The sequence below is a fragment of the Mauremys mutica genome, chromosome 3 (genome assembly GCF_020497125.1).
Source record: "Mauremys mutica isolate MM-2020 ecotype Southern chromosome 3, ASM2049712v1, whole genome shotgun sequence".
Taxonomy (NCBI): Eukaryota; Metazoa; Chordata; order Testudines; family Geoemydidae; genus Mauremys; species Mauremys mutica.
The window spans coordinates 19,224,705-19,247,762 of record NC_059074.1 but is presented as its reverse complement, the minus strand read 5'-3'; the positions used below and the strand labels follow the sequence as shown (position 1 = coordinate 19,247,762).

General features: G+C 44.9%; 1 protein-coding gene across 4 annotated transcripts in view; it reads left to right on the top strand.

Moving 5' to 3' along the window:
* LOC123367428 (protein eva-1 homolog C-like) overlaps nt 1–23,058 on the top strand; it is a 304,747-nt gene that overhangs the window by 143,745 nt on the left and 137,944 nt on the right. For all 4 annotated transcript variants that reach the window (XM_045011677.1, XM_045011678.1, XM_045011679.1 and 1 more), the window contains exons 4-5: nt 2,043–2,195; nt 21,229–21,372. In XM_045011677.1, coding sequence (XP_044867612.1) covers nt 2,043–2,195; nt 21,229–21,372 — 297 coding nt within the window. The remainder of the gene's footprint in view (nt 1–2,042; nt 2,196–21,228; nt 21,373–23,058) is intronic.

Sequence of the window (23,058 nt, the reverse complement as noted above, 5' to 3'; positions counted from 1 at the left end):
TTTCTAACTTCTCTGTGTCTGTGATCTGAATGCTTTATAACTTTGGGATGAATATGGATTTCTGATGCCATGTTTTCTCAGCTCTTTGAACTGTAAAATAGACTCAGCAAATATACTGCTCCCAAGGATTGCTCCCAACACTCTCCTATAGGGTCTTTTTTTTTTTAAACAATAATGTTACATAAGTTTTTCAAGTACATCATTTTTAAAAATGGTTGCAGGCTAAATACACCTCTGGAATTAAGACCCACCCATCACACACTGTAAGTGCTAAATCTATATGAGAGCTTTCAGCACTGAGATCTTTCTGAGACTGAGACCATTAATGTTAACTTTTGATCTTTCCAATCACAATCACTCATAAATTGTTATTGGCTGTATGTGGAAATGTCCACGTTCCATTGATCCCTTCTGAGTAATTTGCTACAATCCAATGAATTAACATCCCTGTACACATTGTCTAATTACAGGAAATCTTGTTGGTTACTCTACGATTTGCAAGGGCCAATTTTTCCGTTAGAAATGTTTATTGCTACTTTTCCGCAATTGTTCAATCTATGTTACAATCACCTTGTATAAAGATCTTTGAACTGTGTCTAGAAAAGCCTGCAGCTGTTTCCTCCCCCTTCCCAGTCTCTCTCTCTCGAGTAATATTTGATCCAGTGTCTCTGAAAACACACCAGCAATAAAGGGTATATTATCCTTAGCAAATATCTTAATCATTGCAAATCTCAGTTGCCCTACAAATGACTGCACTGGGGATTAGAGTCAAGTAAACCATTTGCTGAATATCACTGTCACCTTTCCTCCACAATCTAAGCATATTTAATTTTCAGGGGGAAACATGAAACCCACCACCGAACGCTTGCATTTAGACTGAGTTGTACACATACTGTAGCAGTTTGAGTAGGTTTAGGGCCAGATTGTGACTGGCCCCTGAGCAGGTGCATGAGAGAGAGAAAACATAAGGCACATTCATCCCCATCCACGCAAGCAGCCTGTGCTAGTCTAGTCCTTTCCTATATTTATGTGAAGCCATTGTGGACACTTCCTGGTGGTGTGACCTTTGGCATAGCACCTCTCCATGCCTCTGTTCCCCCCTTCAGCCCATGTCTATTTAGACTATAGGCTCCTCAGGACAGGGACTGTCGCTTACTAAGCATTTGTAGAGTGCCTAACAGGATGGGGGCCTGGTCTAAGTTGTGGCCTCTGTGTGCTCCAGTCATACAGATAATAATATAATAAAGAGAAGTTCAGGACACATGGTTTCCTGTGACTGAACTTCCCTGGTCTCTTTTTGATGTGTGCAAAGTCAGGGTTTGTTCCGCCAGCATCAGCTTTGCAAGAGCAGGACGACGTCCTGTGACGTCCGGCTGTCTGTTTGAAATCAGATTTGAGAGCAACTTTGTGTATCTGTTTGTCTGACAGGCACGAGCAACTCCCAGCATAAAACAAGCTTAGCACAGGTCCTAGTGACTCACTAGGGGAAGGCTTCTGTTCAGCTCCAGTGGAGCTGCTGTTGCCTGCCGACCACAGTGCGTCCAGTTCACATTCCAGCTGTGTTAATGGGCGGGACATACATGTAGGGGTTGACAGATGGCCCTGTGGTTAAGGAACAGGAGACCTGGCTTCTTTCCTTGTCCCTGCCACAGGCTTTCTGCCTGGTCACAGACAAGCCATTTAACCTCTGTGAATTAATTTCCTTATCTGGCAAACAGGAATACTGCTCACCTCTCACAGGTGTGACGAGGCTATATTAATTAATGTTTGTAAAAGCTTTGATAATTCCTGGTGGAAGGGGCTATACTAAATGCAAATTATCATCTTCATTATCATAGCAAATATGGTATTTGGGTGGGGATCCTTCTGCTCTCTAAGTCCATGCCAATCTCTGGGCACCAACCAGCAGACCCCACTGTATCTACCAGTGTATGCTTGAGGGGGAAGGAATCTGTTCATGGTTGGCTTACTTTTTTTTCCTGTTCGCTGTCTGCACATTGCTGTGGATCAGCTGAATAACGAGACGTTCTGTTTCTTTCCAGATGAGTACAAGAGTAAAGTAGCCTGTGAAGACGACAAGCTGAGACTGAGCTGTAAGAAAAACATGGTCATAGCCATTTACTCTGCTATTTTTGGAAGAACTCAAGGAGGCAGCCTGGAATGCCCCTACCAGAATTTAGGGATGCCTACGATAGGTAAGAAGAGCAATGGGCTATGCACAGGGTGCAGTGCTCCATGTTGGTGATTGATCATTTCATTAGTATTAGTGTGACCTCGCTGGCCTTGCTCATTGTTAGGAAAAGTGAGAGAATTGCCTAGTGGGGTTAGCTCCAGGTTTGTAAACCCACCTCATCTCCACCCCTGGCTAGAATGCTGCCCCCCACTAACCACTTCTCCACCAGCTTCATGTCACTCTCCTCTTTCCGTCATCCTGTTTGGTGCCCTTTGATTTGCATGGACAAAGACACTAACTGCCCTTGCAGAATAGGCCACAGTTGAGCATGGATTTCTATGCAAACATGCCAGGTTTCTTTAAAAAAAAATGTGGCCCCATAACTAGGGCCTGATCGTGCCAACTTCATTCATGCTCATGTGACTAGACCCACTGATTTCCTTTTGCTCTACAACGGAGGTCAAGTATGTCCTGGAATATGTTGAGCTTGCAGGAGAATCTCAGGGGTAGGAAATAGAGCTGGTCAGAAAATGAGGGATTCTTTTTTTTAACCTGATGAAAAAATTTGGTATTTTTCACCCAAAAAAAAAATCATCAAAATATTTTGGTTCATAAATGCTGCTGTGCAGTGTCATGAGTAGATCCCTGTGTAGATCATGATTTTTTTAAAAGAAAATTTGTAACTGTAAATGGCAAAGTATTGAATTTTATGGTGTTGATATGGAATGAATTCTACAAGTAAATTTAGTCAATTTCAAGGATGGGATGAATTTTACAAGTAATGTTTAGTCAATTTTGATTAATGTTATTTATAAAATTAATGCTGTCTTAAAACTGACTAGGTAAAGTAATTTTTTGTAGACATTTTCCTTTGAAAATAGTTAAAAGATCATGGTTTGGGGGCATTTTCTTGATTTCTGTGCTCTCTGTGAAATTGTGGTTTATACAGGATCCTACTCGTGAGAGCGATAGTTTGAATACCTCATGCTCCTACTCTCTTCTGTGGGCATGGATCTCTGGTCAGACTCTCCCGTGATGAGCCACAGTCTCCTGTGAGAGGAGGCCATGCATCATGGCAATCACATGGCTACAGTGCATCATGGGCTATGTAGTATGGCTGAGGAACCTGGCCAACAGAGGAAAATGGGAGAATGAGGCACCTGAACTACAACTCCTTAGAGGCAGCGCAGTGGCATTTGAAAATGAAAAAACATTTTAGTTTTTGGCCTAAAAATATTTTGGCTTTTGGGCATGTAGGTTATCAATGAAAAATCGATTTTTTGTGTGTGAAAAGCTGATGCCTTTTTGCAAAACCACCCCCCCATGTTTAGTCGAAAACCTAAATTTCTGTCAAAAACAGTTGTGACAGAACATTTTTTGACCAGCCAGGACTAGGAAGGTAATTGGGATGGAGAAGAGGGAGGGGAAATCTTGTTAGTAAGTGACTGGTGTGTTGGAGGTCATAGAGGAGGGGAGATTTCGGCACCATCATTAATGTGCTCTAATGACACAAGATGGGAAGCTATCAGGGACTTTTCCTGGGGTGGGATGTAATGGGAGGTATCGTGGAGTCCTTTTGGGGACAGAGTTATGCTGGCATGGTCTCAAGACACTGCCAGAAGAAACAAATTGTGGATGTCGAGCTCACCAGGGAGGGACCCATATCCTCCATAATGGAGGTCAGATTCTTGGAGCCCTTTGTTATGTTTGTCATGCTCTTTATCCTGCATATAAAAGGGAGCCAGTGGAGAGAGCTTGGGAGTCCTCAATGCAGGGTGTTTGGCTTAGACCAGGACATGATGGTCTAGATAATGCTTTGTCCTGCAGGGGACCTCTCAGTCCTACGATTCTATGAGTCACACAGAGTTTTGGTTTGCATTGTGAATAGCTTTTTTTTAGGATTGTCCCATGCTTGTTCTTTACTGGCTTTTTAACACAACGTGAGCTGTATTCTAGCTCAAGGAGGTTTCTACCATCCATAACTTGGCAAGCTGAATCATGTTAGAAACCAGTTGGTTGGAGTTATGCTTAAAGAGAGTTGAGATGTGGTTCCCAGTTCAGTTTGAACCCCAGTGTAGACCAGTCGCAAATGCAACTCTGTGTGTGTATGTTATATATACGTTATCTACGTATATGTGTATGTCTGTGTATCATTTATGTATATCTGAGACAAGAACCCATCTGAACGCTTTAGGTTCTGTGAGGCTTTATTAGCCAAGCTATCATGCTGCTATGGTGCAGATTTTTGTCAAGTTTAGCAGACTAAATATTTGAGTCTACTTATTGAGTGTCTCATTCAATATTCACTTCCCTTCATCATGCCCTGAACCATGTATAAACTGCAGATGAGTGTATTAGCAACAGATGTCACAAACTGCCTGTGGCTAAGACTAGCTAGAGTTTATATTTAAAGTTGTTGGGTTTTTTTTTATTTTTTTATAAAGAAGAAAGTTAAAATGGGGGGGAAATCCTCAAAGAAAGCTGTTAAATTGCATCATGTTACAGTCGATTTATGGTGCCTTTAAGTAGCTTCTTTTCTGCCAGGCAATCTACAGTTGCATACGTTCATATGCTAAACATCCATAAATTTAAAAAACACACAAAAACCATCTGTTCTCTAGCCAGTGTAAAATGAGTTTGATGCTCTTGGTCTAGTAGGGTTGCCAGGCATCCGGTTTTCGACCAGAATGCCTGGTTGAAAAGGGACCCTGATGGTTCCTATCAGCAGTGCTGACTGGACTGTTAAAAGTCTGGTTGGTGGTGCAGTGGGGCTAAGGCAGGCTCCCTGCCTGCCCTGGCTCCTTGCAATTCCCGGAAGTGGCTAGTATGTCCCTGCGGCCCCGAGGCGAAGGGGCCAGGTAGGCTCTGTGTGCTGCCCCTGCCCTGAGCACTGGCTCTGTAGCTCCCATTGGCCATGGTTCCTGGCCAATGGGAGCTGTGGGGCTGGCGCCTGTGGGCATGGGCAGCGCACACCATGCAGAGCCCCCTGGCTGCGCCTCTGCTTGGGTCTGGACATGCTGGCTGCTTTTGGGAGCAGCACGGAGCCAGGACAGGCAGGGAGCCTTCCTTAGCCCCTCTGCGCCGCCGACTGGGAGCAGCCTGAGGTAAGTGCTGCCTGCTGGAGCCCACATCCCAAATCCCCTGCTGCAGGTCAGAACCCCCTCCCACACCTTAACTCCTTCCCAGACCCTGCAGCTCCACCTCAAAGCCCCTTCCCCAGGTCGGAACCCCCTCCTTCACCCAAACATCTTCCTGGTGCCTGCACCCTGAACCCCCACCCTCATCCCAACCCCCTGCCCCAGGTCAGAGCCCCTTCCCACACTCCAACCCCCTTGGCCCTAGCCTGGACCCCCCTCCTGCATCCCAAACCCCTCATCCCTGGCCCCGCCCCAGAGCCCACACCCCCAGCCGGAGCCCTCCCCCGCTCCCCCTCCTGCACCCCAACCCTCTGCCCCAGCCCAGTGAAAGTGAGTGAGGGTGAGGGAGAGTGAGCAACAGAGGGAGGGGGACTGGAGTGAGTGGGGGTGCGGCCTCAGAGAAGGGGTGGGGCAGAGGCAGAGCAAGGGTGTTAGGTTTTGTACAGTTAGAAAGTTGGCAACCCTATGGCCTAGTTCCTAGAGGACAAGCGTCCACATCACAAACACTCGCACCGCAACTCCCGTTCGTAGCCAGCGCTCTCAGCCGGGCGGCAATGGATAGACTGGCGTATAAAATTAGCCTCTATCCCAGCTACAGGTGGCCCCTCGAGGCCAGGGTGGAGAGACATTGGCTGGGGCAGTGCGGGGAAACCGGCACCTCTGTGGTTGCCTGTGCTGTACCTGCTCTTTACTAAATGCAGAGCTCTAGTCTCCAGGGCTGCCAGGCCAGCACTTCTCAGGTGCTAAATGCTGTTTTTGTGCAGGCGTGAGAAGTGGCCGCTTAGAAGTCTGAAGCATGCACAATGGGTATCAACAAGAAGTGGTGGCTGGTCTGATGGCATCTGTGATATTTGTGGAGCATTGCAAGCTCCTTAGTGGTGCCAATGCTACATGAACTCAGGCACCTGCAGCACAGTTGAGCAGTAAAGAGCACAGTTGCGCTGCGAGCCTCATTGCAGATTCCAGCTCATCTGTTCTGGGAACGCATGCAAAAAGGGATACATCCTGGCGGCACAATATTGGAGTCAAGATCTGCCGTGCGAATGTCACTGCATTTTATCCTTACTTGGGCGCTGAATGGGAGTGACAAAGGGCCACATTCTACTCTCAGTGGCATTGATGCCACCTCACAGGAGTTAAGGGGATTGGTTGCATTTCTGTAGTTGAGAGCAGAATTTATCCCATTACAGGCAAGGATGGGAGGAGCCAGAGGAGGTAGAGCACAGCTGTAACTGTGTGATGATAAACTGTGGAAGATGATGGCAAAGCTATTGGAATCCATTGGCTGTCATACTGTCCAAAGTCATAGATGTGGTGTTTTCCAAACCAGCCTTTAGCTCTTTTAGGTGAGGTGCATATTGTACTGATCCCCTAAGAATACTGTCTGATTTTAGCATGTGGGGCACAATCAGCTAATTTAGAGAGGAAACTCCACCCTGCAGTTTTGGCTTGTCAATTAAATTTAATTACAAAAGATGTTGTACTTTAGGACAATGTGATGGGCATGGTAGAAATGCCTGCATAGTTAGTTAGTTGCAGTCTGACCTAGTGGAAAGAGCACTGGCCTGCAACATAGAAGATCTGGGTTCTTTCCATGGCTTCTCCACTAGTCTGCTGGGTGACTTTGGGCAAATCATGTAACGTGTGTGGAAAAATAAGTTTTATCTTGTTAACAGTTGGGCCTGCCAAATGTGAAGTCTCAGCTTGCACCAGACTTCAGGGGAGCGGGGTTTCTCCTGGGGAACCTTTATCTGCTAGAGGGGAGAGGAAATGTTTCTGTGACAGAGGAGGCAGCATTGGTGTCTGCCTATTGGTGCCATATAATGAAGGGAATGAGATGCAATGTGCTGTACACCTGGAAATACCATGATCTCATGGTTGCTGAGAGGAAGGAGGTGAGAACGCCCCCTCCTGACATTTTGGAATGTTTCGGGCTGTGTGTGAAGGGAGAAGGCTATGGATTCATGTACACCTCTCATTTTGATGTTCCCCTACACTCCAGGAAATAGAGGCTATGTCTACATTTGAGCTGAGAGGTGTGATCCCCAGCTTGCATAGAAGTACTCAGGCTAGCTCAAGCAGAGCTCTCATGCTAAAAATATCAGTGTAGTCAGGGCAGCACAGGCAGTGGCTCGGGCTAGCAACCGAGGCACGTACCCCCTGGATCCCCTGGGTGTGTACTCAGGCAGCTAGCCCGAGCCCAGCTACACTGCTCTTCTTTGCAGGCTAGCTCTGCTTGAGCTAGTGCAGATACATCTACGTGAGCTGGGAATCACACCTCCCAGTTCAAATGTAGACGTACCCTGAGTGTGTGTATGGCTGGAGAGGGGTGAGTGGGTAGGTAAGGGTAGGCAGGTCCTCCTTCAACCCCCTCTACCCCTCACACGTCACGAGCGTGCATCTAAACCTGCCTAGTGTGTTCTGTGGTCGCTGGCTGACCTGGTTAGCAGTGACTAGTGACACTGCTGGTGCTACATTTAGTCTCTCCCTGTCGTGACTGGGCAGCCTGTCCTGACTTCCTTTCATCTATTTTCTCTCTGAAGCCCCTAGGGGAGGTAGCTCAGATGATGGTGGAAGTGGAGGTGAATTGTAGAAGTGGTTACAACTCCTACGCTGGCTCCAAATGCGCAGAGCACAGGGTCAACCAATGTAAAACACATTCCCAGCCCAAATCAGTGAAAAGCACATGGACTCTGTGCTTCGCTGCCAAAGCTAAATATTCCTAAAGTCGCTGCTGGGAACAATACACGGAGTGCACTGATACGTTTTCAGCACTGGGGGAGGGGGTTACGCTCCCAATTCCCATCAACAATCACAGGAGCTATGTGCGTAGCTCCCCAAGCCTGCTTCAGAGAATGTCCTCCCACCAGGAGTCTGCCTAGCACTGCAGGCAGCTATGTTCCTCCAGAAGTAGATTAAAATGTCATGATTTGTAAATCAAGGCTTCTGCAAGGCTCTGCAGTTTTTCACAATCATGCTAGACGTAGCTATTGTGTGACAGCCTTTGATTCCAAATGTCAGGAGTGAACTAACTTTACAAATAAACTATATGCTTCAGACACCAGGGAGACCTCCATTCCCCCTTAGCTACAGTCTGGCTACACTCTGCGTATGTGAAAAAAACTAATATAATTCTGGGGTGTATTAGGTAACTGTCCTCCACTACTCAACACTGGGGAGGCCTCAGCTAGAGTACCGTGTCCAGTTGTGGGCACCAAACTCTAGAAAAGATATGGAAAAATTGGAGAGAGTCGAGAGGACAGCAACAAAAATGACAAAAGGTTTAGAAACACTGGGCATGTTTAGTCTTGAGAAAAGACTGAGGAGGGAACTTGATAACATATTTGAAGACTCGGGACTGTTATAAAGAGGAGGTGGTCAGTTGTTCTCCATGTCCACTGAAGGTAGGAAAGAAAGAATGGGCTTAATATGCAGCAAGAAAGATTTAGGTTAGATATTAGGAAAAACTTGCCAACTGTAAGGATAATTAAGCTCTGGAATAGGCTTTCAAGGGAGGTTATGGAATTTCTGTTATGGGAGGTTTATAAGAACAGATTGGACAAACACCTGTCCGGTCCTGCCTCAGTTCAGAGGACTGAATTGATAACTCTTGAGGTCCCTTTCATCCCTACATTTCTATGATTCTCTGATTGCTTCCAGTGTTGTTGTAGCCATGTTAGAGAAAGAGAACGCGGGTGAGATAATACCTTTTATTGGGCTAACATCAGTGGGTGAAAGAGAGAAGCTGTCAGGCCTGAAGAAGAGCTCTGGGTAGCTTGAAAGCTTGTCTCTTTCACCAACAAATGTTGGTCCAATAAAAGATATTACCTCATCCACCTGGTCTCCCTCTGATTCTGTGATAATTTATCAGTTTTGAATTTCATGGCACTAGGGATTTGCATAAGGCCAGAAGGATTGGGCTGTTAGCAGAGAAGACTCTCCATGGGGAATAGACACTGGCCAAATCTGAAGTGATTTTCACTCAGCCGCTGTGAGTTGTGGGTAAGCAAAGAACACTGCATTTGTTTTTAAGATGAAAAAATGGCATTTTTCACTCAGTTTAGCAGATTTTACTTAAACCTTTTAAAAACAAATTGCACTTTTAGGTGGAGGCCAAACGTGGAAACTTGTAGCCACAAAAGAGAATTTTAAAGACATTTACGAGCATGTAAAAACAAGGGATGTTATGGGGAGGAAAGATGGCTTAGTGCAGGGGTTTTCAAACTCTGGATTGCAGCTCCGCAGGTTAGCTGCTGGCAGACTGGAGATGCTTTGTTTACCTGCGGCGTCCACAGGTACGGCTGATTGCAGCTCTCAGTGGCTGCGGTTTGCTGTTCCCAGCCAATGGGAGCTGCGGGAAGTGGCGGCCTGGCCCATGCTGCTTCCCCACAGCTCCCATTGGCCAGGAACGGCAAACTGGGGCCACTGAGAGCTGTGATCGGCCATACCTGCGGACGCCGAAGGTAAAAAAGCGTCTCCGATCTGCCAGCAGCTAACCCTGCGGAGCCACGACCCAGAGTTTGAAAACCCCTGGCCTAGTGGATAAGTCTCTGGAGTCCAGTTCCTGGCTCTGCCACAACCTTTCTGTGTGACTGTGGGCAAGTCAGTTAAAGCCCATCTGAAAAATGGGCATTATCTCAACTACACTTGGGTGTTGTGCAGATAAAATCCATTAATGATTGTGAAATGCTCAGATACTATAGAATATCAGGTTGGAAGGGACCTCAGAAGGTCATCTAGTCCAACTCTCTGCTCAAAGCAGGACTAATCCCCAGATGGATTTTTCCCCAGATCCCTAAATGGCCCCCTCAAGGATTGAACTCACAACTCTGGGTTTAGCAGCCCAATGCCCAAACCACCAAGTTAAGGTCCTGAACTACCAAAACACTTAATCACATGCTTAACTTTAAGTAGGGGAGCAATACTACTGACTTCACTGGGAGTAGTTATATTTTTAAACTTGAGCATATACATCCCACTCTCTTGGGTTGGGGTCTAATGCCCAGATTGGTTTCAATGGACATTAGGTGTCTTTGAGGATTTCAGCCTAAAGATTTGTCTAGTATCACCGAGCGTTAGTGTCAGAATGGGGACTACATTTGCTACAAAGAGCTGCATTGGCTGAGAAATGAAATGACCCTTGTGACCAAATGTACAAATTCTCATGAGTGTCTGTATGGGAGAATTTGCAGAGAGAAAATGGATGAAGTCATATAGCTTGAGGCGGTTCATACAGTGGATGACTCCATCTCTCATCAGCTCCAATGACATAGGAACAGGGCAGTGAATTCTGAAGAGGAGTCTTTGGGTTCACTGCAAATTCTCTGGCTTTTGTCATTTTAAGGCAGGACTCAGAAGGTAATTTCAGTTTGTACTTAATTTCCTTTTCTTGGTGCGGACGTGTGTGTGAATTGAACCAGAGCCATCATGGTACATCATGTAAATACCTCTTATATTATTTACCTAATATATCCTGTGGTTCCTGTACCAATACTAGACTGTAGTGTACATATATGTATTTAAAATGTGTAGTGTAAAATTTTATCTCATAAGAAATTAGGTATTCAAAATATTCCTATGGGCCAAATTCTCTTTTACATTAAAGTGCCTTTACACTATCATGGCAATATAAAAAATGCCATAAATTGGAGATTTTTTTGTCTCCCTTGCACAGTGATTTATGCTTCCAGATAGATGCAAAGAGGCCTTAGTGTAAATGTGAATCTGCTCCTATGTACTTACCTTTAAATTTAATGGAGCAACTATTGTATATGAGTATAGCTGATTATTAAGAACATGTTTTTTGAGTCTGAACAGTAAATATCTAATTAAAAACACAAGTATGCAGGTATGCGAGGTAAATGTCAGTTGGGGTTTAATTCATAAACAATACTTAACTAAATTTAAATGAAATTCTTATCAGGATGCTAATTTAAATTGGGATGTTAGATGGGGTGGGATCTGAGTTACTACAGAGAATTCTTTCCTGGGTGTCTGGCTGGTGAGTCTTGCCCACATGCTCAAGGTTTAGCTGATCACCATATTTGGAGTCGGGTAGAAATTTTCCTCCAGGGCAGATTGGCAGAGGCCCTGAGGGGTTTAAACCACCATTTGAGGACTTCAGTAGCTCAGACATAGGTTAGGGGTTTGTTACAGGAGTGGGTGGGTAAGATTCTGTGGCCTGCGTTGTGCAGGAGGTCAAACTAGATGATCATAATGGTCCCTTCTGACCTTAAAGTCTGTGATTCTGTGAAAAGGCTGTTTTCAGAAAACTTTTCAACATTTCATAGTTTGCCTGTTTTACCTTTTGTTTTAAAAACAGCTTAAGTATCTAAAATAACTTAAAAAAATCAAAACTATTATTGGATTACATACCCTCATATAAATATTATTTATCTAGCAAATAGTTTTTTTTGGCCATGTGTCAAGGCTGATTCCCCACTCTGGCACTACGAATGCAGAAGGTGCGGGCCCACAAGGATTCTAAAAATTAATACTGGGCATTCCAGGCTGGTATTAAACTCCCAAGGTTACAGCTTCTCTCTGAACTTGGATGGGTAGATGCTGCCACCACCCAAATGCAAAAAAACCCTTTTTGAGAACTCAGAAAGGTGCACTTGGGAATTCCTTCCTGGGGGGTACCCTGAAGCCCTTTCACCCCTCCAACCCCCGGGAAGAGCTGAGAAAGAAAAACAAAGGAAATCAACTGTTGTCACCAGCTAATTATACATATGCGCAAACCTCTTAGGACACCAAAAATCCAATCATGTTCTTAAAAAAAGGTAAATTTTATTAAAAACAAAAAGAAAGAAAAAAATTACAAAAATTAAGCATCAAGATAGCTCTCTTGAGGTTCAGCTTAAAGGTTACAAGCAAAACAAAAGCACCTGGGGTCAGCACAGAGGAGTCCACAAGCCAATAAGAAACAAAAGAAATAACCCTAGTCGCATCTTCCTAGACATTCCCTGATTTACTTACATATCTGGGGTTTCAGATAAGCAATTCCTAGATATGATTTGATGGTTTTTCATACCTGACTTAAAGCTTCCTACAGTATAGTTCAGCCCTGTTCCTGCCGTATGTCTTCTCTCTCTGGAGACCAACAGACAGACAAACAAAGGGAAATTTTTTCCCAATTTTAAAAAGTTCTAACCCTCCCATTGGCTCTTTTGGTCAGGTGCACACTCCCTTCTTTTTACCTATTGTTTTTTTTAACCCTTTTACAGTAAAGCAAGTAGAGAACAGCTACCAAGAGGGATTTTATAGTTAATTGGCTGACTGGGTGTCCATAAAAGGAAGCGGCTCTCCCCTTCATTTAGCAGATCACGCCAATAATCATTTTTGTTATGTTGAAACAAATAATTAAAATAATTTCCTTCTGGACATTTGGGATCATTTTAAAGCCAAGAGCCTGCTAGTGCAAATTTTTACAGCCTGGTTATAAGCCCCAGAAGAAAATGGTTCATAATGAAAATGCTGATACAGCTTTAATTTTGGTGGCACTAGAGGGTTGTGCTATAATATACAATATACCATTTGAAGAAATAAAAGGGGCATTTGTCACAGCTTTTAGTAGGGTTGAGTTTGTTTATTGCTTGGTTTTGTAAAAGACACCCATCTCTTTAGCACTTGATATTAGTTAAAAACAATATAAAATAGATTTAAAAATGAAAGGCCAAATACTGATCTCACTGATCTTGCACTAGTGTAAATCAGTAATAACTCAATTGAATTCCACGGACTTACGCAGGATTTACACCTTTGTAACCAGGTTCAGAATCCACATACCCTGCTGCAAAAATAGTTCAGATGTGAGTCAAGAACTCGACTGAACAGAAGCTTTACAGTGAACCCCTGAAGCTTGAGAAACCTAGGTACTGGGGAACCTTCAGGGGGTGCGGTTCTTGGAGTGTTTAACTCAAGATGCCCCCAGCAAGAAGTGACTTGCCAGATTGTATTATCACCGTGGGTAGGAGAGCGGGAGGTAATCTGTCAGATAAATAAGTCCCAGACTATTTGGAGCCTTTGGTCGCAACTCAGCAAAGATCTAAACAAGGGCTTAAGTATATCTGTATTCAGCAAATCACTTAAGCACATTCTGAATAGGGATGGACTGATGAATTTGGGATCCTTATATAGTGATGGATACATTGAACAGCAAGATCATTGTCTTGTTACAGTGGCTAAGCAATCAGCTAATGATGTCACTGATTCTGCCTTTTAGTTTGAATGCCCTGTAGCTCACAACTAGCCACCTGATCAGAAATTCTTGGTTCTATAAGACTTCATAGAGCCAAGGGGCAGGTTGTTTTCAGATTCCAAATATAGTCCCCAAGCCTGCAAAAACTTACATGTGCTTAAGTTTACAGATTGCGAGTAAGTCTTTGCAAGACTCGCGACTTAGTCTCCAGTGCACTTTTGTATATGAATTAGGTCTCAAGACATACAAGTAAAAAAGGATTTCATGTTACATTTAATCAAACAGATCTGAATTTAAATATATAGCATCAATAATCAAGCCTGCAATTGATTCTTTACTGGCACATTTGTAGATGTAAGCAATGGGTTTTTTTAAAGGCTGCTTTCTCATTTTTGGCTGACTCTGCTCAAGTTTCCTAAATTTCATGAAGTGTATGATGAGTAATTCGCTCCCTTTCAATCACATTTACTTTTCAGCAACAGCTGGCCTTAGTGTCACATCTTTTCAACTCTGAGATATAGATTTCTTACTATAATTACCTCCCAACTGCGTTCAATAAATGTACAAATATTAAATGTTAAGTGCAGTTGCACTCAACACAAAGATTTCCTTGCTATCATGCATCTTGTAACAACATCTCCCTTTTGTTAATGCCAACAGTTCCACACAATCAAATGCACTATCAAGGATAGTCACTTTTTTTTCCACTCAGACATGGAAGTGCTTTTCTGAAATGTTTTTCATTAATAGTCTGTCTCAGCCATTGCTAGAATTAGTCTCTCTTACTCACTGCTTTAAGGAGTGGGAATTTTTTTGCAGGCTTTACCAGGTCTCAGGAGGGGATTTCTATTGTTCTGGTTTCTGCAACGACAACATCTTAATTGATTTGTGTCTCTGGAGTCTTTTCACTGTCTCCTGGTCTTCCCTTCTCTGCCCTCTGCACTTTTTGATCCTCTCTCATTAGGTATATTCTTTTGTTTTGTTAAGTGTTGGTCTTCAGGAATCTCAGCGATGCAGGATTATTTGTGGCTTGGCTTTTTTACTCTTACTTGCTGTTTGAAGTTTTTTGAGGGCTTTATAAACTGCTGCCAGGAAGAGACACCAAGAGTATTTCTTATATGTATTTCTGTTGCACCCATTACTGTGGCATCTGGGCACCACTGTATTTGTAGAGCTATGGTTATATACAAACTAGCTCCCCATTATTATTATTTGTATTACTGTACACAGAGGCCTAAGATCCTTGGTCATGGATTAAAATTCCTTTATTAATTGTCTTTTAGGCTACACCTATACTGTACATCTCTTTTGACAGCGTGTGGGGTGTGTGCAGCTACTCACTGCAGTGAAAATCAGGCTGCATCCACACTATGGTGTGTTGCTACATGCATAGGCACCGACTCCATGGGTGCTGCGGGGCTGTAGCACCCAGGGGGAAAAAATGGTGGGTTCTGACCCCTATCAGCTGCCCCTTAGTGCCTTCTGCCTGCTGGCAGGCACCACAGATCAGTGCCTCCCCCTCCCTCCCCGCGCCTTCTGCCTGACGCGTTCAGCTGTTTTGCAACGTGGAGGAGGCTCTGTGGGGGAGGGTGGAGGAGCGAGGACGCGGCGAGGGAGGGGGCGGAACTGGGCAGGAAGTGGCAGGGTGGAGCGGGGGCAGGAAGGGGCTGGGGCTTTGGGTGAAGGGGTGGAGTGGGGGCAGGGTCTGGGGCAGAGCCGGGGATCAAGCACCCTCCGGCACTTTGGAAAGTCAGCGGCTGTGGCTACCCGTGTATCTCCAGAGCTGTCTGAGCCTTTCCCCGCTGCCTCCCTCTGGCCAGAGCCTTTCCCTGCTGCCAGAGTCTTTCACTGGGGTGCAGGCCATCTACAGGGAACTGCTGGAACATTTCCCCACTGCAGGGAAGGACTCCTGCAGCAGGGAGGCAGCAGGACACTGCACTGCTAAAAACAGCAGTGTAGACAGGAAGGCCAGGCTTTGCGAGTAGAGAGCTCTGTAGGGTCCATACCTGGGTCCATACCCACAGGATTCGGGAGTGTCTTTATTTCCCTAAGCACTGCCTCACCATCTACACTGCTATTTATACTCCTGCTGTGGGGCATGTAGTGTATGTTCTCTACATAGTGCTGAAAGAAGTGTGCAGTGTAGATGTACCCTTACATTGACTTTTAAAGACCCGTTCACACTTTAGCTATGTCTTTACACAGTGGGGAATTGGAAAACATCAGAGATTTGGTGTGTTTACTGGAAGAGCTGTGACCAGTGCCATAGGAAGTCATCTTTTACAAGTTATCACGCCAGCTAAGTCTGCAGCCGTAGCAGGGACCATAAGTAACACTAAGCTTTCTTGGTTTATTTTAACTTTCTATTAAAGCAAAGTTTCAGTCAAATGTTATCATACAACATCGTACATTACTTATTCAGGATCAGGTTAAGATTTAAAAAGTTTTATGCGGGGGTTGAATGCTGTGTCAGTAACAACTAGAGCAGAATCTTAAAAGAATATGAGAAACGAACAGGGAGTGGGAGATGAACTCCCTTCCCTTTCATAACATCTTCTCACAGAGAGAGGCAGTTTTGAGTCACTGGTGGGTAAAATGAGAAGGCAGTAAGACCTCCACCCTAGTAGCAAGGTTCAAATCACTTTTCCCATTCAAATCTTTTTCTCTCTCTCACTGAAGTTTGCTCATTTTGGCAGACTTCAGAGCAGATAACCACTGTGCTGATTCAGACCTCTCCCGACCTCCTTTGCAGGTACCAGATTTCTTTCCTTGTATTCAGCTGACCCCCGACTGCTCCTATCCTACATCCTCGCCTCCCTCTCATGGCCCTAACCATGTATCATTAAAAATACTCAGGGCATTAGAAAAACCTCAGTCTTGGACTGGTGAATGTTCTGTGCTGGAGAGAAATCCCTTTCTCAGCCCTGTAGGATGCTTTCCACTGGAGATATGTCACTTGTTAATTGGACATCTCTGAAAGGAATATGCCTCTTACATATTTCCTTCCATGTTCCCCTCGGAGATAGTAAGCAGAACTAAGAATTTACTGTAGGTTATGACTGTAGATAGAGGCACATTCTTGATTCGTGTACAACAATAAGTCATAAAATCATATTATTTATTAGACGTCTCCACTCAGCTTCCAATTCCCAATTCCTCACTCTAACATATGCCTTTGGAAGAGATGAACTTATGCAGTGTTGCTCCTTTTTGAGGCCTTTAATTATAGTTAATCAATGGATCCTCCTGACAAGTTAAACTCTGGGGTTTGCAGGATATGGTGCAAATGCAATCTGCAGTTAAACATGGGAAAACAACACTAAATCTTTAAAAGAAAAATGAAATGAATACTTTGCTTGCTGTGCTGAACACACAGGTTCAGAGAACATCCCTTTACAGATGGGTGGGGATTGTTTCTATGGCTTTTATTTATTAATTAACAACTCAGCGATTTTGTATGATTCATGTATCAGACAAAGGCATGTTGGACCAATTTACAGCAGGGCTTATGAAGATTTGTGATGCACATATGAAAGAACAATTATTGCATTGAATCATGAGTAGGGCCCTACCAAATTCACATTTTGGTCAATTTCACGATCATAGGATTTTAAAAATAGCAAATTTCATGATTTCAGCTATTTAAATCTGAAATTTCACAATGTTGTAATTGTAGGGGTCCTGACCCAAGAAGGAGTTTGGGGGGGATCACAAGGTTATTGTAGGGGGCGTTGTGGTACTGCTACCCTTACTTCTGCGCTGCTGCTGGCGGCGGTGCTGCCTTCAGAGCTGGGCAGCTGGAGAGTGGTGGCTGCTGGCTGAGAGCTCAGCTCTGAAGGCAGAGCCACCGCCAGCAGCGCAGAAGTAAGGATGTCATGGGATGGTATTGCCACCTTTAGTTCTATGCTACTGCCACCCTTACTTCTGTTGTATGCTTCGCCTGAACCATTCATCTAGATCTCCTCAAGATCCACATTTCTGGCTTTTATTGGTTTAAAATTGTGCTAAGTGGGATAACTGCCGTGAGCTACACATCTCCTTGCCAAGAGCAGCCAGTATACCTTCCTGGTAAGACAAGTAGGTAACATTGAAAGTGCACAAATGCAATCTCATTGATGAAAATGGTTGTTTGTTTATTTCTCACCATGTGGAGATCTCCAGATGAATTCCAAACTAAGTCCTATTTAATAAATAGAGGATTTTTTGGAGTCTCTCAGTGCCAGAGGGCCCTTAATAAGAGTGATCTCCTGTGCAGATGTCACTGAATCAATGCCAGAAATAACTTTCTTAATATTTCCACTATAGAATTTATGTCATTTGAAAACAAGCCCCAGGTATTTTGGGACCTCTACATTACTCTCTGCATGCACCACATCATGCAACTCAACTTGAGCCTTGTGAACATTTTTACAGTGATGCTCGTGGGACCCAAGTGTAAAACAAAAGTTCAGAATATCACTTCTAAAGCTTTGAACGTCATGAAGGAGACTCCATGATTTATGAGAGTGCTGTAATCTCATCTATCACACAGCTGTCTCTCAGACGTGTTATTGACATCTTCACTGTCAGTTAACAAGGGACTAAAGACTCTAGATTATGACATTTTGACATTCAGCTGAATGGCCTCCTTATCGCCTGCCCTTTGAAGTGGTTGATGGAGCTGGCCCTGTTTCGGGGGTCTGATGGCTCGCTGACATTTTTCATTCAATGTGTAATGCAGGGGATTGACACCTGGATGATTTCTCACCTTGTCGCTTCTGTGAGCGCCTGAACCATTCCTGTTTTAACTGCATAACAAGTTGTGATAATTCTATCCACTTTATGGCAATATCTGCAGATATTACCCCTACCTTCTACATATCTCTGTATTATTGCTTTTAAAAATCACTTAATGTCTGAGAAATTTTTTCTATTCTATTTGTCCATATTCATATAGTTAATACCAAATATCACTATGAGACCCAAAATGCAGTCCAGTGTTTAGATTTGTTAAAGTCATTTTCACCTTAGTTCATGAGAACAATAGTGAACATCCTGATTTAAAATAGGTGGCTGAATATTCACCTTGTTGTTTTGCATATTCAAAATGTATCCAGATGAATGGGATGGTCCAATATGCCCAGCATTTCGAGCCACACTGGATATTTCTGCTTAGATTCAGCAATTAAAAGTTTAATTATTTTGGTCTTTAAATAGATATAGGGCTTCGCTACGCTACGGAGCGCTGAAGCTATGCCACTGTAGCCCTGTAGTCTAGAGACATTCTACAGCAATGGAAAGGATTTATTCATCGCTGTAGGAACTCCACCTCCCTGAACGGCAGTAGCTAGGTAGGCATAAGCAGTCTTCCATTGACTCTAGCCATATTTACAGCAGGGGTCAGGTTGGCATAGCTACGGTGCTCCGGGGCGTCAATTTTTGGCCCCGTCTACACTAAAAATTTAGATAGACATAGCTACATAGAATAATAGAACTGTAGGCGACCTCGAGAGGTCATCTAGTCCAGTCCCCTGCACTCAAGGCAGAACTAAGTATTATCTAGACCATCCCTGACAGGTGTTTGTCCAACCTGCTCTTAAAAATCCCCAATGATGGAGATTCCACAATCTCCCTCGGCAATTTATTCCAGCGCTTAACCCTTATTCGAGTGCTTAACCAATGGCTCAGGGGTGTGAAACCACAATGGTGAAAAATTCCACCGCTTGAGCACTGTAGGTATGTCGACCTAACTAATGGCATTGACGCGGCTTGGTTGATGGAAGTTACTTGGCGGGGGTGGGGGTGATGGAAAAACCCCTTCTGTCATGGATGTGTTTACACTGAGAGGTTACAGCGGCCCAGCTGCCATGCCAAAGCTTTGCCTTTGAACCCCACATAGTGTAAACAAACCCTATCACACCCCTGAGATGTAGCTATGTGGATGTAAACTTTTAGTGTACGCCAGGCCATAGCCAGGGTAAAATTCTGACCACCTGTTAAGACAGACATGGGAGTTCTCAGCTCTTCTGGTTCTATTGTTCCAGCCTGAAAGGTCGCAGATTTGCAACAACAGTGCTCTGAATGACATAGTCCATGGTATCTTCACAATCTGAAGGTTTGGAGATTTGGAAATCTACCCCAACTCCCCCGACAAACAAAAAAAGTCAACCAGCCAGCTAAAATAAACCAATGAAAGAAGGACCCCAAGCAGAGTTTCCATGTTCACCCTTTCAAAAAGGTGAACCAGAGACACCATGAAGTCTACTGGGGAGTTCGCTATTGCTATTGATATGGAAGGTACTCAGATACTGCTGCCATGGGGATGTGTGATGGGACATCTGCCCCCCACTGGCAGAAGAGGAGTTAAAGCAGCCCCAGGGAGGCTGCGCAGGAGGCAGCCAATTAGGAAAGGGCTTGTAGAGACAGCCAACTGGGGAAATGGTTTTCTCTCTAACCCATCAGGGCCAGACTGGGCCGTATAAGAAGGGCTGCTGAACAGAGAAGCTTCAGTCACTTCCTAGAGTTTGAGGAGGGAGCACTGGGTGCCCTGAAGGAGGGAGAAGAGACAGCACCATGGTCAGAGCAGTGCTGGGTAGGTCAGGGGAGCATGAGTGAGCTCCTGGCTGACCGCTTCCAGACTGGGGCCCTGATACAAGGGCGGAGAAGGTGCTAGAGCTGCAGGGAAATGGCTCAGGGAAACAGACGGTGGGGACTGGAGGTGATGCAGTGCGTGAATGCCGCCAGCGCCCCCTCCTTTGGCCCCCGTTTCCACTGACACACATGGCTAGACCCTGGACTGCAGCCTGCCACTGAGGCAAGAGGCTGGACAGAGGACTGCTGGCCCCCACATCAGAAGGGGTGGGGGGAGAGAACCGAGTGGGGCATGGCTGGAGGGCTGTGTCCAGAAGAGGACACCGCGGTCCTGAGAGCAACGCGGGTCCTGATGACAGAAGTGACGGTGGAGAGACGCCTCTAGATGAGAGCGCACCAGTGAACCAGAACTAATTCCCAGGATGGCCAGCAGAAGGCGCCACAGTGGTGACTCGTGCCCCATCACAGGGTGCCATTATAAAAACTGAACATAGGTACATGGGAATTCCACAAGATGATCCAAAGTCTTTAGAATTCATGTGCACTCTGGTCATGTGACATTCTCTTAGGTTAGCCTATAGGGTGGCATGTGTCTGTAGTGGATTGAGCACTGAATTGTCCCTTAGGAGACCTGGCTTCTATTCCCAGTGCTGCCACTGCTCTGCACAGTGATGTTGGGCAAGCCACTTCATAGATCTCGTGCCTCAGTTTCCCCATCTGTAAAATGGGGATAATAAAACTGACCCCCCCTCCCCCCCTTTGTAAAATGCTTTGAGATCTATAGAAGAAAAGTTGTCTGTAGGATCTAGGTATTATTATTATTATCTCTTTAATGGGTCACTTTTTCCCCTCTGGAAACAAACCTGCCTCATTTGTAACCTTGTTTTGTCAATGAGAAAGAAAGTTCCTGGTCTCTTCCCCCACCCACCTGCAGTAGTTTGGTCACCTCTTATCTAGCCCATGATTTTGAACTGATGAGTTTAGAGTTGTATCCTTTCATAGTGCAGGCTTGGAGGCCTTGAAGTATTTCACATCAATGTCAAAGTGCTGATCTGTTGTTCCTAGCCTACATTTGATAGGTTTTCTCCCAAAGGTTCTGACAAGGATGGCGTGCACTCAGAACTGTTCCCTATCTTTTTCCCTTTCAGAGTGTCAGTCAGCCACGGCTCTCCAGCTTATGACCAGACGCTGCCATGGAAAAAGAAGCTGCAGTGTGTATGCCAGCACCTATGAATTCGGTGATCCTTGTTACCCAGGTGTCCACAAGCACCTCAATGTTATCTACACCTGTGGTAAGCTTCTTTAACATTCATTTGGGAAACATGCTGGTTCAGAGATGACCCGCATCTGCCGATAGCGTGGTGTGGGGGGCTGGGGAGGACACAAGTAAGGGCAGAGTGAGGGCAGCGGCCTCAGCAGATGTTACTGAGCATTCTCAGTCCATGTAAGCATGCTTAGTACAAGCAAAGCAGTTATATCTGAGGGGGCACGTGACCCCCCATGTGCCCTCTCTATGTGTTGCCTTTGTTCTGATTCATGAACTAAATGGTCAACCTATTGTGGCAATGCATGGAAGTTTGTCATTCACCAAGCTGATTGTGCAGTATATGGCAACCCTGTTTGGGAATGTAGACTAACTAGAGGCCTGGCAGCCTCTGTGGATGGATTAATGCTGAGTTCTTCCTGTCAGCAGATTGATATGAAAAGCAGAATTTATGGAAAGAATATTTTTTAATTCCTCCATCACCATCCCACCATATGAGCTTTGGTAAAGGGATAACTCTGCTGATGCTCCCATTCTGCATGGACACACTGGCATATTGTTGTATTTGCTTGCAACAAGATTTTGGTCTCAAGTAGGGTCTCTGTTTGGTTCTCAGTGTCTATCATTTTAAACAAAAAAATAAGAAATACGTTGCTCCATTAGCACCCACTGAGTTAATGGGAAAAAACCCAAACATCATCAAACAAACCTTGGGGTATTTGCTATCCAAAGTAGTGTGATCAGTGGTAACTATTACATAGACTGTGTATGGTTCCATGTGTCATAGTATTAGATGTACATTATGGTTCTACTTAACCAGGCATCAGGGTTTCGCGGTAGAGCAATAACTATTCCTCCCCATGTTTCTGTGGTCTCAAAGCAGCATCAGGTCCCTCTTTGTCCAGTGATGGAATTTTACTGATTCATAACATTTGGGAATGATTTGTGTAGGGGCAATTTGCTAAGGGAGTTTGTTTATAAGTCTCTTGCTTCCTTTGGCAGTAAAAGACAGGGAAGTGTATTTTGAATGGAGGTAGCAGAAGCAGAGTGGATTTTTTCATAGATTCATAGACTTAAGTTCAGAAGGGACCATTTTGGTCATCTAGTCTGATCTCCTGCACAATGCAGGCCACAGAATCTCACCCACTCACTCCTGTAACAAACCCCTAACCTATGTCTGAGTTATTGAAGTCCTCAAATCGTGGTTTAAAGACCTCAAGGTGCAGAGAATCCTCCAGCAAGTGACCCGTGCCCTATGCTGCAGAGGAAGGCGAAAAACCTCCAGGGCCTCTGCCAATCTGCCCTGGAGGAAAATTCCTTCCTGACCCCAAATATGGCGATCAGTTAAACCCTGAGCATGTGGGCATGTTGACACAGCTCTGTGAATTTTCCTACTGGGGAGTGCCCTGTGAGTGTATTAGCTATCTTGGGCTTTGGCTACACTTGCATTTCAAAGCGCTGCCGCGGCAGCGCTGCCGCGGCAGCGCTTTGAAGTGCTAAGTGTAGTCAAAGCGCCAGCGCTGGGAGAAAACTCTCCCAGCGCTGTCCGTACTCCACCTCCCTGTGGGGAATAACGGACAGCGCTGGGAGCGCGGCTCCCAGCGCTGGGGCTTTGACTACACTGGCGCTTTGTAGCGCCGCAATTTGCAGCGCTGCAGAGGGTGTGTTTTCACACCCTGCTCCAGCGCTGCAAATTTGTAAGTGTAGCCAAGCC